At 38.9% G+C, this 15,208-nt stretch overlaps 1 protein-coding gene across 1 annotated transcript in view; it reads left to right on the top strand.

Moving 5' to 3' along the window:
• RABL3 (RAB, member of RAS oncogene family like 3) overlaps nucleotides 1-15,208 on the top strand; it is a 64,646-nt gene that overhangs the window by 28,092 nt on the left and 21,346 nt on the right. Inside the window, exons 3-4 of the mRNA XM_004709793.2 lie at nucleotides 7,408-7,537; nucleotides 12,765-12,879. Of these exons, the coding sequence (XP_004709850.1) occupies nucleotides 7,408-7,537; nucleotides 12,765-12,879 (245 nt within the window). The remainder of the gene's footprint in view (nucleotides 1-7,407; nucleotides 7,538-12,764; nucleotides 12,880-15,208) is intronic.

Genomic DNA, 15,208 nt, shown 5'->3' with positions numbered 1-15,208 from the left:
ACTTTTGTACTCGGTAACTATGAGCATTTTGAATTGAGTACTGAGTCGAACTTTTGTACTCGGTAACTATGAGCATTTTGAATTGAGTACTGAGTGCAGAAGTTTTTCATCACTGAATGGAAGAGGAGAAGGCGAAGAGTATTATTTTGTGGTATTCTTCAGTTTTTCTTCTAATTTTGCTGGCCAAGCATAATGGGACTAACATAATTTTGTGACTACTCTTCATTGTGAAAACAAGATTTATAGGACTTAATCTCTTCACAAATTATATTGTGAAAATAGTCTCTCATTTTTTAAGTCATTTTTAGTTCAATCTAATGGGATTTAAACTCTGTAGTTATCACATCACATACAATTAATATTTATGGAATCCTTTTTTGGGCTGCATAAGCACTACAATTTAATAAGACAGGGTCTCGCCTTTATCCTCACAAAGGATTTAAAGTGCGAGTAGGTTTTTATGAGGAGGCTTCACAAAGTTGATTGGAAAACAGAATTGAAGATAATGGAATTTTTTTCCATCAGCTTTTGAAGCCCCCTTCATTTATGCAGGTGGTTTTGTTGTCAGGTGTTCTTGAGTCCATTTTCAACTCCCAGCAATCCCATGTGACGGAGCAGAACTGCCCCATTGGGTTTTCTAGGCTGTGATAGTTACGGGAAGATTGCTGGGTCTGTCTCCACGGAGCCTCTGTGTAGGTTTGAGCCCCCAGCCTTTTAGTTACGTACCGCACCATGTGTCACCAGGACTCCTCGCGGATTGTATGTACCTGAGAGCTTCAAAAAGTTTGTGAGTAAATTCTATTATCCTGGAATTTTTCCACGAACTTTCAGAAGACTCCTTGTATAAACATTTTTTTTAATGGCTGTTGTATTGATTCAGAATCATAGTGGCCCCTTATAAGGTTTCCAAGACTGTAAATATGTAAGGGAGCAGACCTCCCATTTTTCTCCCAAGAAGACCCTGGTGGGTTTGAACTACCAAACGTACAGTGAACAGTCCAATGCCTTACCTGTGCCACCAGGGCTCCTTATATACATATGTATGCACTGTGCATATATAGTAATTGTTCAGTATGGTATTTGTATGTACTAGATAGCTTTAGCTCTACCTAAAATACCAATAATAATGATAGCTAACATTGTATAGTACTTACTTTGTGCTAAACACCCATTTTACAGCTTAATTCATGCAATTCTCACAACAACCCAGTTGAGGCACAGAAATGTTGAATAACTTGTCTGAGGTCACATAGCTAGTAAGTGATGTAGTTGAGGTTCAAGCCCAGGAAGTCTGATGATGCTCTTAACCACCACCCCATAGTGCTGCTTAATCCAAAGTGTTCTGGAATGGTGAGAAAAATATCCTGATGCTTTGCAATATAGTAAGTACTAAGCTCATGTCTCTATTTTAATTTACAGTTTAGTATCTGAGTCTAACAAACCACATTGCAAGTACTTGATGGTCACATGTGCCTCATGGCTACTACACTGGACACAGCCATCATCACAAAAACTCTCCTGGACAGTGCGCGTGTAGAGAGTAAAGGTGGTAGCTTTTCAACAGGGGAAATGAGGTACTTGAGAAAAGTGGGAAATTATACTCGCGGTGCATTGAAAGAGGACGTTTCCGTGGATAGAAGGGCAATACTTTACAGGTGACGGAAGAGTGATTGCCTTGAATTTGAGTTGGCCCTGGCGACATGGAGGGAGGTATCTGCGGTTGAGCTGTACAGAAAGCAAGCAGTTTGAAGTGAGGTGCTGAAACTCAGGAGAGAGTCCTGAGTCGAAATCATCTGTATAGAGATAATGCTGAATACTGAAGAGTAAATGAGTAAAAACAAAAAATAAGAAAAGAACTGAGAGAGAACCTTGGGGGCCTCATAGAGAGAGTTACAGGTTAAAAGGGGGTCAGGTTAAAGAGAGGATAACCAAGATGGTGAAGTCCCATGGGAGCAGAGAAGGGTGAGAAAGAGGGGTCAGTTTTTAATATGAGATACTGCAGCCTCAGAAAAAAGGAGGGTGAAGAAAAAAAACACCAAATTTGGTGGTGGCCAGTCAGTACTGACCTGTAAAAGTATAATGAAATATAAGTGCCAGAAACCAAATGAAGTGAGTGGGCAGAGAGGAACTGGATACAGAGATGTAAGTCAATCTTTTACCAAATTTAGAGGTTAGATCAGCGGTTCTCAACCTGTGGGTCACGACCCCTTTGGGGGTTGAACGACCCTTTCACAGGGGTCGCCTAAGAACATAGTTAAACACATACGTATTTCTGATGGTCTTAGAAACCAAGACACCGCTGCTCTAGCTCAGCCTTTGCACTAACATTGGCTTTTTAGGCATACTGTCGCAAAATGTAGCAATGTAGTTTACTGTTGCCATTAAAACTGTTACCCATGCTACACTATGCTTCAAGACAAAATTTCACTTATTTGTAATTAGAAATATTTCACAATATAGAATTACATATTGTTTTTGTGATTAATCACTATGCTTTAATTATGTTCAATTTGTAACAATGAAAATACATCCTGCATATCAGATGTTTGCATGATGATTCATAACAGTAGCAAAATTACACTTATGAAGTAGCAATGAAATAATTTTATGGTCAGGGGTCACCACAACATGAGGAACTGTATTAAAGGGTTGCGGCATTAGAAAGGTTGAGAACCACTGGGTTAGATAAAGGGAAGAAAAGGTACAAAATAGAGAAGTGAATAAAGGGAAGAAAGGGTACAAAATAGAGAAGTGAATAGAGCAGATGAGCATGGCTGGAAGCCAAAAAGGAAAAGGCAGCTAGCCATACTCTGGATTATTCACTCATCCATCTGTTCTTCAGTACCTGTGGTGCATAGTTACTGGGTACCAGACTCTATGCAAGGAACTGGAAGTGAACAGTGAGTGAGAAAAATTCCAGTCCTGCTCCCCAGGTACACTCACCCTGTTGCTCCCTTAAACCCCCTCTCTTCACTCACTTCTCTCCCAAACAAACCTACTGCCATCACTCAGAGATCCTATACAGGGTTTCCGAGTCTGCATATCTTCATGGAGGCAGATAAATCACTGCCATCAAGTCAATACTGACTCCCTGGGGATTACCAAGACTGGAACTGTTTACAGGAGTAGAAAGTCCAGTCTTTCTTCCACGGAGTTGCTGGTGGTTTCGAACTACCAACCATGCAGATCGTATCCCAGCATGTAACCACTACACCTTCAGGACTGCTCATTGCTGGGGCAGGTTGGCAGGGTGGGAGTGGTTCAGACAGATAGCCTCATCTTTCTGCCATGGAGTGGCTGGTGGGTTTGAACTCCTGGTTTGCAGTGAGCAAGTTCAACACTTACCTACCAGCACCTGTCACTTTAGTGTAGATCTTCAGGCCCCAATATTGAGCCAAACTTACTGAAGAGCATCTACAATGGACTGTTTCTGTTTTCAGGGTATGTCATTTTCTTTACTAAATTTGTTTCTACCTTTTAAAAGTTCTAAACAACAAGTGAGCTTTCTCAAAGGAACCCAAAGCCTGTTGCTCTGAGGCTTGGTTTGGTTTCCACTAAGAAGCAGAGAGGTGAGTGAATGAGACGGTCCTGTTGCCAGCAGCACTGAGGAGCGTGGTTCCCGTTTCTACTGGATGAGCAATACACACTTGCTTCCTGTTAAGAACATTGTGACACATATAACTGTAAGGTCTGCGGTGACTTTAAATATCAGATCCTTGGTGGCCTGGTTTCCATATGAAACACATTTCTCAGCTTAGCATTACCCACCCCCACCCCACCCCCATCATGTTGGGCTTTTAGTAAAGCATCCAGACGCCACTTAGTGTGTCAAGAGCAGTACTTGTTATAATGTCAAGCTCTCCCTTGGAGATCACTCATTTATGTAAAAGATATAATGCCATACACAGCTCTGAGCCGCAAACCACTGTGGCCTTAAAGTTCTTAGAACTCATTCCATTTGAAATAAGTTAAACTTAGCAAGATTATGATTGAGCAAGTTGGGAAGGAAAAAAGGGTACTTTCTTTTCAAATCTTGGAAGGAAATACTTGAAGACTTAATTAGAGAAAGTATTTTGTTGTGGAGAAGAGTATAATAAACTGGGTTGTGATTATACAACAGGGATTCAAAGAGTTCATGGAAAATTTCCATTATTTTTTAATCCCACTTTTCTATGAACTTTTTGAAGCCCCTCATATGTAGCCAGGGAACTGGCAAACAGACGTAATAACATGGTAGGACTAAGGGGGCATACTACCCTGGGGTTGTTTAACATGATGATTATTTACAGAGGAGTTAGTAGACTTTCAGGAGAGGCAACATTCGGTATTTGAAATAATTTCAAAGCAAAAGAGATGTAATATAATGGTTACCAAATGTACTGAATGAGGATCCACTCAAGAGTGGTTTTGTTTTCTTTTTAACATAAATTTTTTTTAGCCCTACCCCAGAAGCTTTGGGGAAGTCCAGGAACAATTATATTTTTCAGCAAGTTTACTTTTCTGATTTGTTTCCAGAACAGTATTTGAGAAGCTCCGGAATTCAGTAAAATAGTGATTGAATCCTTTGGGACACTCTCAATAGGTACAGATGGAGACTGAGAAGGACTAGCCGGTGAGGTGGGAAGAAAACAGGAGAGTGTGATATACTGGAAGCAAATGGAGACTGTATGACAAGACAAAAGCTCAAACTCAGTCATAGAGTTGATTCCAGTCCATAGCGACCTTACAGGACAGGGTAGAACTGCCCTTGTGGGTTTCCAGCAACAACATTTGACGTTGTTGTTGTTGTCATTGTTGTTGTTAGATGGTTTGCATGCTTGAGTCCCTTATTGCAGCCACTGTGTCAAGCCATCTCCTTGAGGCCCTTGCTCTTTTTTGTTGCCCTCTACCTTGCTAACCATGATGTCCTCCTTCTCCAGAGACTGGTCTCTCTTAGCAATATGTCCAAAGTATGTAAGATGCAGTGAAGTCTCTCCATCCTCGCCGCTAAGGAGCACTCTGGCTGTATTTCTAAGACAGGTCTCTTTGCTCTTTTAGCAGTCCATGGTACTTTCAGTATTCTTCTTCAGCACCACAACTCAAATGCCTCTATTCTTCTATGGTCTTCTTTATTCATTGTCCAACTTTGAAATGCATATAAGGCAATTGAAAATACCATGGCTTGATTCAGGTCCACCTTAGCCCTCAAAGTATTCTCTCTGTTTTTGTTTTTTTTAATCATTTTATTAGGGGCTCATACAACTCCTATCACAATCCACAATCTCTCTGCTTTTCAGTACTCTAAAGAGGTCTTGTGTAGCAGATTTGCCCAATGCAATACATCTGTTGCTTTCTTGACTACTGCTTTCATGAGCACTGGTTGTGAATTCAAGCAAGACAAAATCCTTGACAACGTCAATCTTTTCTCCATTTATCATGATGTTACATATTGACCTAGTTGGAAGATTTTCATCATTAGGAAAGTAGAAAGCTTCATCTTTCCCCTGCAAAGCAGCTCATGATTTTGAACTGATGGCCTTGCAGTTAGTAGCCCAACAGATAACCCACTGTGCTAGAGGGTTTCTGATTGTGAGATAAAAGGAGTGACCCAATGGTAGAATAAGATGAAAACTGGTCATTGACTATAGGATTTAGCAATGAAGAGATTATTACGAACATTACATGTTCAATGTGGTGATTGAGACACAGTTTGATAAGAATAGGTTCAAAAGCAAATGTGAGACAAAGAAGTTTATAGTTGAAAGTTGACTCTCTTTGCAGGGGTTGTCCTGTAAAAAGGAACACAGAAGTAGTATGGTAGCTGGAGGAGGACACAAACTCAAGGTTTTTTGTTTTGTAAGATGAAAATTATCCAGCAGAAAGGAAAATATTATTGATAAAGGGAGAGAAGGAAGAATTGGTGGGGTTGTATCTTTGTCTCAGGAGCATAAACTGTTCATCTACAGTAGCAGGAGGTAAGGCAGATTATATAGGAACAAATACAAAGTGGTGGATAGCCTGCTGGAGAATTCTCTGATTGCTTCTGTCCTAGGAAACAAAGTCATCAGTTGTGACTGAAGATGGAGAAGAGATATTGTAAGTTTGAAAGAAAGAAGTATATGAAAAAATTAGTAGAGAAGAAAAGTAAACGGACTGTGGAACTGATTGCAAGACAACTCTAAAGGCCCACTTGAACTTATTGTGAATTCAGTCATCTTGTTTCTGGTTTTTGTTTTTTATCTGAGCCCTGTAGTTAGCTGGATTGCATGCATGGAATAGAAGCAGAGGTGAATTTAACAGGGATTGGAATATAAAAAACTGTAAGGGACAACAGTGAATATAGGATCATGGAATTTATGCTCAGTTCAAAAGGACCTGAGGACTTGGAAGTGGGTGGTATTATGATTAATTAATTGTAGGCCTGTGGGATCAAAGATTAGATTTGGCGGTGATCAGTGAGATGCTCAAATTTGAGATTACGGAGTGGTTACAATCATTGGTGCTTACAAGCACTCATGTATGACCATGGGAATGAGATACTCATATAAAGCAGAGAACCACATCCTTGGAAGAGAGAAGGTTAAGAACTGGGAGGCCAGCATATTGAAAAGAGCATCTTTGTTAATGTGGAAATCATTAAGAATTATGACAGGACAGAAAAAGGAATCCGAGTAGGAGGATATAAATGTTTGGCTAATTTGTCGCCATAAACAACTGAAGCCATTGCTATGCAACCAGAAGTACTGGATGATCCCCAGCTCGATTTCTGAACATTTTCATCAAAGATTCTATAAAAGTGGAGAAATAAAGAACAGAGGTTTCCACGATCTCTTGGACTCTTGGAGCCATGAAAGTTGCTGAACCTTTGAAACTCTTACCTTGAGATAATCTTTAAACTGTAAACCAAAAATACCCCCTAAACTCTTCTTCAAACCAAACAGTAATTTAGCTTAACTACTGACTGTCTGCCTGGAGCATTATGCTTCCTTGAGAACTATGTATATGGGGTCAAATTGGCAACAGCATCTTGAAAGATTAGATCGGAGCTTTGTACAACTCGAATTTAATCAGTGTCACTAAATGGTACATGTAAAACTGTAGAATTGGCACGTTTTGTTATATAGTCTTAACAACAAATGTTTATCTATTGCTTTATTTTCAACTACTACCTGCCTACTTTTATGAACAGGATATGTACAAGCATGTCTGTTTGGAAACCGCCCCCCACCCCCAATAGAAAATCAGAGTTGGGACAGGTCATAGATATCACCTATTGGCAAAATAGGTGATATCAAAATGGAAAAATCTTCCATTATGGTATGTATTAAGCAGCTAGAGGCTGATATGGAATGTCCAGTGCTTTCAACTAGAAAGACACTTATTAGTGTTTACAGTAGCTATGGTAATTTTAATCTGTTGATTTCTTAGGTTCATGACTACAAAGAAGGAACCCCAGAAGAGAAGGCTTACTACATAGAATTATGGGATGTTGGAGGCTCTGTGGGCAGTGCTAGCAGTGTGAAGAGCACACGGGCTGTATTCTACAATTCGGTGAATGGTAAAGCACTTTGTATTTTTACTGTACATTAGTGGTCTTAGAAGAGAGAGCACCTGACAGAGTGCCTTGGGATGTGGTACTCATATTAAATCAAGACAAATGTAATATATTCACCATTCTTCATTTAGATTTTTATATCACATTTTAACCAGGTAATTCAGAAGGTTAAATATCAAGGTTGTCTCTCTGTTTCTAGTTAGATTTTTGTCATATACTAAACATTGCGAAATAAAATTACGTTAAGAATAAGAGGTAAAGCATAGAATTTTGAAACCACCATCCCCTGAGAGTGCTGTTCCCCATTCAGTTTAGTAAATGTGAGCAGTAGTACTATTAGCATTTCTTTTTTTTTTCTTTTTAAAATCATTGTATTGGGTGCTCATACAACTCCTGTCACAATCCATCTATCAATCTATTGTGTCAAGCACATTTGTCCATTTGTTGTCATCATCATTTTCAAAACATTTTCTTTGTACTTGAGCCCTTGGTATCAGCTCCTCATTTTCCCTTCCCTTCCCGTCCCCCGTCCCCCACGAACCCTTGATAATGTATAGATTATTATTATTTTCTCATATCTTACACTGTCAGATATCTCCCCTCACCCACTTTTCTGTTGTCCATCCCCCAGGGAAGGGATTATATGTAGATCCTTGTGATCTGTTTCCCCTTTCTCCACCACCTTCCCTTTATCCTCCTGGTATCACCACGCTCATTATTGTTCCTGAAGGGTTTATCTGTCCTGGATTCCCTGTGTTTCCAGTTCCTATCTGTACCAGTGTACATCCTCTGGTCTAGCCGGATTTGTAAAGTAGAATTAGGGTCATGATAGTCAGGGGGAGGAAACATTAAAGAACTAGAGGAAAGGTGTGTGTTTCATCATTGCAATACAGCACCCTGACTGCCTCGTCTCCTCTCCGTTACCCTTCTGTAAGGGGGTGTCCAGTTGCCTCGAAATGGGCTTTTGGTCCCCAATCTGCACTCCCCCTCATTCACAATAATATGATTTTTTTGTTCTTTGATGCCTGATACCTGTTTGTTTTTTAAACTGCAATAGCAAAAGATTTAGCACTTTGCCCTCCACTCCTGGTAAATGTGTAGCTGTTTGTGTTCTGTCTCCTACTCACTCTCTACTTTCCCTGTGCTCTGCTTTTCCTCTGGATTCTATAATTCTATGGTTCATTGCAATGGCCACACAGTACTCACAGGCAATATTCATGGTCAAAGAGTTTATTAAGGAAGTTGACAGGTTACAATGCATGTTTTGCTCGGGACGTGTTACAAAGATCTTTCGGGGCTGTTCACAGATACCCACAGAGCATACCACTCTGCTACAAGCCTCCACGGAAGACACTCAGCCTCAGCTCTTCAACCCTGCTCCTCCAATTAAGTGCCCAGAGGCACCCCACTCCACAAGCCTGCCACAAAGCACTCACCTTTACTGGCTCTGTGGGCTGGACAGTAACCAAAATGAGAAAAATTACAGATCGACACCCTGCTTGAAATGTAATGGCCCTCTTAGAAAACAAGGTGTGTGTGTGTGTGTGTGTGTGTGTGTGTGTGTGTGTGTGTGTGGTGGTGACTGCACCACTTTAAATGTGTGTTACTCTCCACCGTTCAGGCATTAATCCAGTCTCCTGCATCAGCCTCCTGAAACGGCTCACTCTGCCTCTTCTGAGTCTCTCATTCCAGTGCTTAGACCATAAATTTTCTTATTCTAGTTATCATTTTGCTTCACCCAAATTATTAAAAGTCTGATCTATTCCAGTTTCACTTTGGCAGGCATAACTGAACCATTCAAACCGGTCCAAAGCCCTGGTTTATATGCCCCTACAGTTACATAGGCTGACCATGAGTAGGAATTGACTGTTGACTCAACAGCACCTAAAAACAACAAAGACTCAGCACATACAGAGACTCTCAAGCAAAACAAACAAAAAACTCCGCCTCATGCACCCAATAGGTTGCTCTGACAAGCAAGTCTTCCCCATAACCAAAACTCAAACTTAACTGCCATCAACTCAATGCCAACACAGAGCAACCCTACAGGACAGGGTAAAACGGCCGGTGTGAAGTTCGGAGACTGTAACTCTATGGGAGTAGAAAGCCCATCTTTCGGCCATGGAGTATCTGGCAGGTTTGAACCGCTGACCTTGTGGTTAACAGCCCAGTTCGTAACCACCACACCACCAGGGCTCCTGTCTTATGATCTTCCAACCTAGGAAATAAGGAAGGGAGACTATATCTGGTGCTCTTTTGCTCTAAGATAAGATATTTACTAATCCCAGTCCTGTGGTATTAGAACTGCATTCAAATTCTGGGACTTCACTTAACATATGAACTAGGACAAATAACTCAACCTCTCTGAACCTGTTTCTTTGGGTGTGAAATGAAGGTTATAATTCTTACCTCACAAGACTATTGTGAGAATTATATTAGATAACACTTGTAAAGCATAATAACTGGCCATTAAATGCTGAATTATATTAACTATATTCTTTAATGGTAGATAGTTGTTTCCTTTTTTTAATGGTCTCTCTATTGTGTGTCCTTGGTGCCTACTAAAACATCTAACTAAGGAAGGTAAATGATTGCAATTGAATATGGGGCAAGAGGCAGCTCTGTTTCTTCCAGATACAGGAGAGATACAGGTTCATCTTGAGCTAGTTGGAACAAGCCGACTACAGCTTACCCCAGCACCTTAGTTGCACAGATGGCTGTGAAACGAGAGGGGCCAATTTTTTCTGTTTCTCTGTTGTTTTCTAAATTGGTGAATCTCACATCCTGAAGATGGAGGAATCACCAGTTTCACATCCTCTTTTCAGAATGAACTGTGGGTGATATAGTAAAGTGTGAGGTAGAGGTTTGAAAACCGCCAGTCTGTGTCCACAAGATGATATCCCAAATTCTAGCCTCATGTAACATATAGTAATAATTATTATCTTACTATATAATTACATGCTGACTATAATAAGCAGGCTACCTTGATTCTGAGCTAATTCCGTTTTATTATATTTGTGTTTTGGTTTTTCTCAATCTCTCCACTGTCCAGCTTTTTTCTACTATTCATATTTTTTGGTTATCTCTCTTACCGCCTTCCAGTGGCATATTTCTTCTGTTCTAGTAACTAAATCTTTCATGGATGGCAAATTTGCATAGCTAAACATTAGTTCAAAGACTTGAAAATTAGATTTTGAAGTTATTAGACCCAAGAGATCTGCAAGACATTTTGTCAGCTAAAGAATAGCAATTTGTAGAAAATTAAATCAATACCATTTTAATAAGATTTATTATCTAATACTTCAAATGCAACATGGAAGCACTCACTTGTCTATGCCAAGAACTTGGAAGGCAGCTACCTGGCCAACCAACTGAAAGAGATCCATATCTGTGCCTGTTCCAAAGGCAAGCCAACAATATATGGAAGTTATTGAACAGTAGTATTAACGTCACACACGTAAAGTTTTTCGGAAGACAATTCAGTAACAATTGCAGCCGTACATTTACTGTGAACTATCAAAGTCCAAGCCAGATTCGGGGGAGGATGTGGAACAAGGAATATCATTGCTGATGTCAGATGGATATTGAAAATACCACAAAGAGGTTTACCTGTGTATTTACTGACTGCAGTGCCATTTGACTATGTGAATTATAAGAAATCAATGTAGCATTGCAAAGAATGGGAATGCCAGAGCATTTATTGTGCTCATGCAGAACCTATACATAAACCAAGAAGCAGTTGTTCAGACAGAACAAGGAAATATACTGCATGGTTGAAAATCAGGAAAGGTATGTGTTGAGTTGAATCCTCTCATCATTCTTATTGAGTCTGTAGACTGAGCAAGTAATACCAGACGTCCTATATGAGAGAAAACTCAGCACCAAGATTAGAGGCAGACTCACTAACAACCTTCAATATACAGAGACCACATGTTATTTGCTGAAAGTGAAGAGGACTGTGTGCTAAGTGGAGAGTGAATAAAAAAGACCTAGGGGAAAAATGATGCATTTGAATGATAATATTAGTGAAGAATGTTGACTACACCATGAACTACCAGAAGAACAAACACATCTATCGTGGAAGAGGTACGGACAGAGTGCTCCTTAGAAATGAGGATGGCACAAACAGACCTTGAACTATGAATAGACTTTTCTTTTTTTGTCATTGTTTTTGTTGTTGTTTTGTTTTATTTTCTTTTGTTGCTTTGTTTTGCTCTGTCTTGTTTTTGTGCAGTATTCTTTTTAGTGAATGTGAGTACTATATGTATATGCTGATATGTGTGATAACCCATTTTAAAGTTGTTGTTGTTTTTTAATGTAGAGAAAATACATGTGGATTAAGCCTCTAGTGAATCCCCTCTGACCATAGACCAGAGAAGGAAATATCTTGCTGTCATGCCCAGGGCATTAGAAAGTGGATTATTGCAGATGCAGGCAGAGTAAAACTTAACGCCTTATCACGTGAGCTCCCTTTTGACCCATTTTAAATTTGTTACAGTTTTTGATATTTTTTTTTCAATTAAAGATTTTCTCTGTTTTACTTTGTAATTGTTCTTAGTGTGTTGTTGTTTTGTGAGGGTTATGTTTTTTGGTATATAAAATCCAAAATAGGTAAATCTATAGAGAAAGTAACAAGATTAAAGGTTTGTTGGGAGTAAGGCACAGCAGGTTGGCGGGAAATGGGGAGATAATCACAATGAGTACAAGAAGGAAGAAAATGTTCTAAAATTGATTGTGGTGACTGTCAACTTTTCTTAATATGAGTGAACTGTTAAATTGTATGATATGTGACTTATATGCCAATAAAACCGTTTGAAAAGACATATAACTTTTGAAATCTGCTTTATACACTTGAAGTGAGTTTGATTTTCTTTCTTTAATGAAGTGGGTCTACGACTAGGACCAGAGACAGCATAGGCTTTCCGAGTCTGTGGAATGAAGAGAAGAAAGATAGCCTGAAAGATGTAAAGTGGTTTTGTTAGCCTTTACAGAATAGTGATAATATTAATAAAAAGTTATATAACTGACAAAGTTTTGTAGTTAATGATTTGTAAGAGTATATAGAGTATATAGAGGAATGTTGTAATGTGTTTAGTTTGTTAGTCACACAAGATAGAACTCTAGATTCATTAAGCAACATGGTGTTTATATACCCAAGCTCTACTTTATCAGTTGTGAAATAAAGAAGAGCTATTGTAGTATTTACAGTATTTTCTTTGATTTTTTTTAGGTATTATATTAGTGCATGACTTAACAAATAAGAAATCATCCCAAAACTTGTATCGTTGGTCATTGGAAGCTCTCAACAAGGACTTGGTACCCACCGGAGTCTTGGTAACAAATGGGTAAGCCCAAATTACTTCACACTTGCCTTGAAACAGTCTAGCATTTATAGGGAAACCAAACTCACTGCCTTGTGGTCAATGCTGACTCACAACTACGGTTGCCGGGACTTAACTGTTTGTGGGAGTAGAAAGCCCAGTCTTTCTCCCTCGGAGCTGCTGGTGGTTTCAAATTACCAACCATAGGGGTCTCAGCCCAAACATGTAACTACTACACCACCAGGGGTCCTGTTCCACAAAGGAACCCTGGTAGGACTGTGTTTAAAGCTCTCTGTTGCTAACATTGAGTCTGTGGTCCATGCTCCTGAGCAGTTCTGCTAGAGAAAGATGTAGCGCTTGGCTTCGGTAAAGACGGATGGCCTTGGCAGTCCTATGGGCCAGTTCTACTCTGGCCTCTAGGGTTGCTTTGAGTTGGACTTGCTTGGATTTGTTTGGGGTTTGGGGTTTCCCTCCAAAATAGCACTCTGTAAGATGGTGATATCTAATTATTTTTTCCCAGTCTATAGGTTTTTTTCTTTAAACAAATTTTTCTCTCTTTTGACAGTAATCAATACATGAGGAAATTACAGAATAATTTGTGTGTTTATGCATTGTCAATTTTTATTACTGTGAATTGGTGCATTTTCTTAAATGGTTCAAAGGCCATTAAAATGTGTATTATTCATAGACTTTTATTATTTTTAGAGCCATGTTAGGGTTACAGAAAAACAGTACAAAAAGAATAATAGTGTTTCCATATACTCCTCCCCTCTGCCCTTTGTTCCTCTTCTTAGTAATACCTTCTAGTGTGGTATACATTGTCTTTTTCCCCTCCCTCTTATGATGTCCTTCACAAGGTTTTTCATTTTGATAGAGTCTAATTTCTCTATTATTTTCCTTTATGAATAGTGCTGTTTGATGTCAGATCTTAGGACTCTTTGTCTTACCCCAAATCATGAAGGTTTTTTCCTATGTATCTTCTAGAAGCTTTAGGGCCTATAGAATGTTTTGAGTTTGCTTTGTATAAGGTATGAAATTTAGGTTGAAGCTGGTTTTTGCATGTGGATATGTAATTGCTAACACCATTTGTTGAAAAGACTATCTTGTCTTCATTTGAATTGCTTTTGCTTCTTGGCCAAAAAAGTAATTGCCCACATTTATGGCCAATAGCCCAGAAATGACCTCTCTCCCGTCCCATTGATTTGGTGACCATCCCTTCACTAATACTACACTGTCTTGATGGCTGTGGTATTACAGTAAATGTTAAATCAGACAGTGGTGTTCATCTAAGTTATTGTTTTCTAAGTTGTGTAGTTATTCTGTTTTAGTATGTTTTAATAAAGTTCTGTTTGATGTTTGACTGGAATTGTGTTAACTTAATAGATCAAATTGGAGCAAATTGACAGCGATACGTTGTTGAGTCATCCAATCTCTGAACACAGTCCACCTATTTAGGTTTCCTATGTTTGGTCTTTCTAACAGCATCTTTCAGCTTTCAGTATTCAGATTCTGTACATATTTTATTAGACTTTTCCTTCGGTTTTTAGTTTTATAGTATTCTGTAAGTTTCCATTTCAGATTTTTCATTGCTAGTGTAAAGAAATATAATTGATTTGCTAATTTCATTTACTAGTGACCTTGCTAACTTATTAGTGCTAGGAGTTTTTAAATTATAATATATATATGTACAGGTTTATTTCCTCCATTGTAGTCTACATTCTTTTTATTTCTTTTATCTGACCTTATTGCACTATGACTTCCAGTCTAATGTTAAACAGGAGTGGTCTTGATCTTAGTAAAGCATTCAACCTTTTCCTTAATGGTATAGCTGGTTTTTGTAGATGCCTTTTATCTAATTGAGAATGTTTTCTTGTATTCCTTATTTGCTGCGGTTTATCATGAACAGATACTGAATTTTGTCAGAAGCTTTTGCTGCATCAAATGAAATGGTCATGTGGATATTTTTCACCAGATTTTTAATATGGTGGATTACATTGATTGTTTTTGAAATAATGAACTAATCTTACATTCTTTGGTCATGGTGTACTCAGTTCATCTGTTGTAGGATTTGATTTGTTCCTTTTTAATGGTTTTTGTCCAGGTTCATGAGGGATATTGGTTTTCTATTCTTATGGGAGTTGGGTATTTTGTTTTGCTTTTTGCTGGTTTAAGAATAAGGATAATGCTGGTCTCATAGAATGTGGTGGAAATGTGTTTGTTTTCTTTTCTGGAAGAGATTGTATATTAAAAATCCAGACTGAGAAGAATTACTGAAACCAGAATGAAGGCTGAACATGGTAGTGGGACAGGAGGAAAGCATAAGGAAATAGAGGAAAGGAGTAGGAGGCAAAGG

Source organism: Echinops telfairi, unplaced genomic scaffold, assembly GCF_000313985.2.
Source record: "Echinops telfairi isolate 266 unplaced genomic scaffold, ASM31398v2 ScPeMD7_3509;HRSCAF=4178, whole genome shotgun sequence".
Classification (NCBI taxonomy): Eukaryota; Metazoa; Chordata; class Mammalia; order Afrosoricida; family Tenrecidae; genus Echinops; species Echinops telfairi.
The sequence above is the reverse complement of the archived record's forward strand: the minus strand, read 5'-3'. Positions and strand labels throughout refer to the sequence as shown.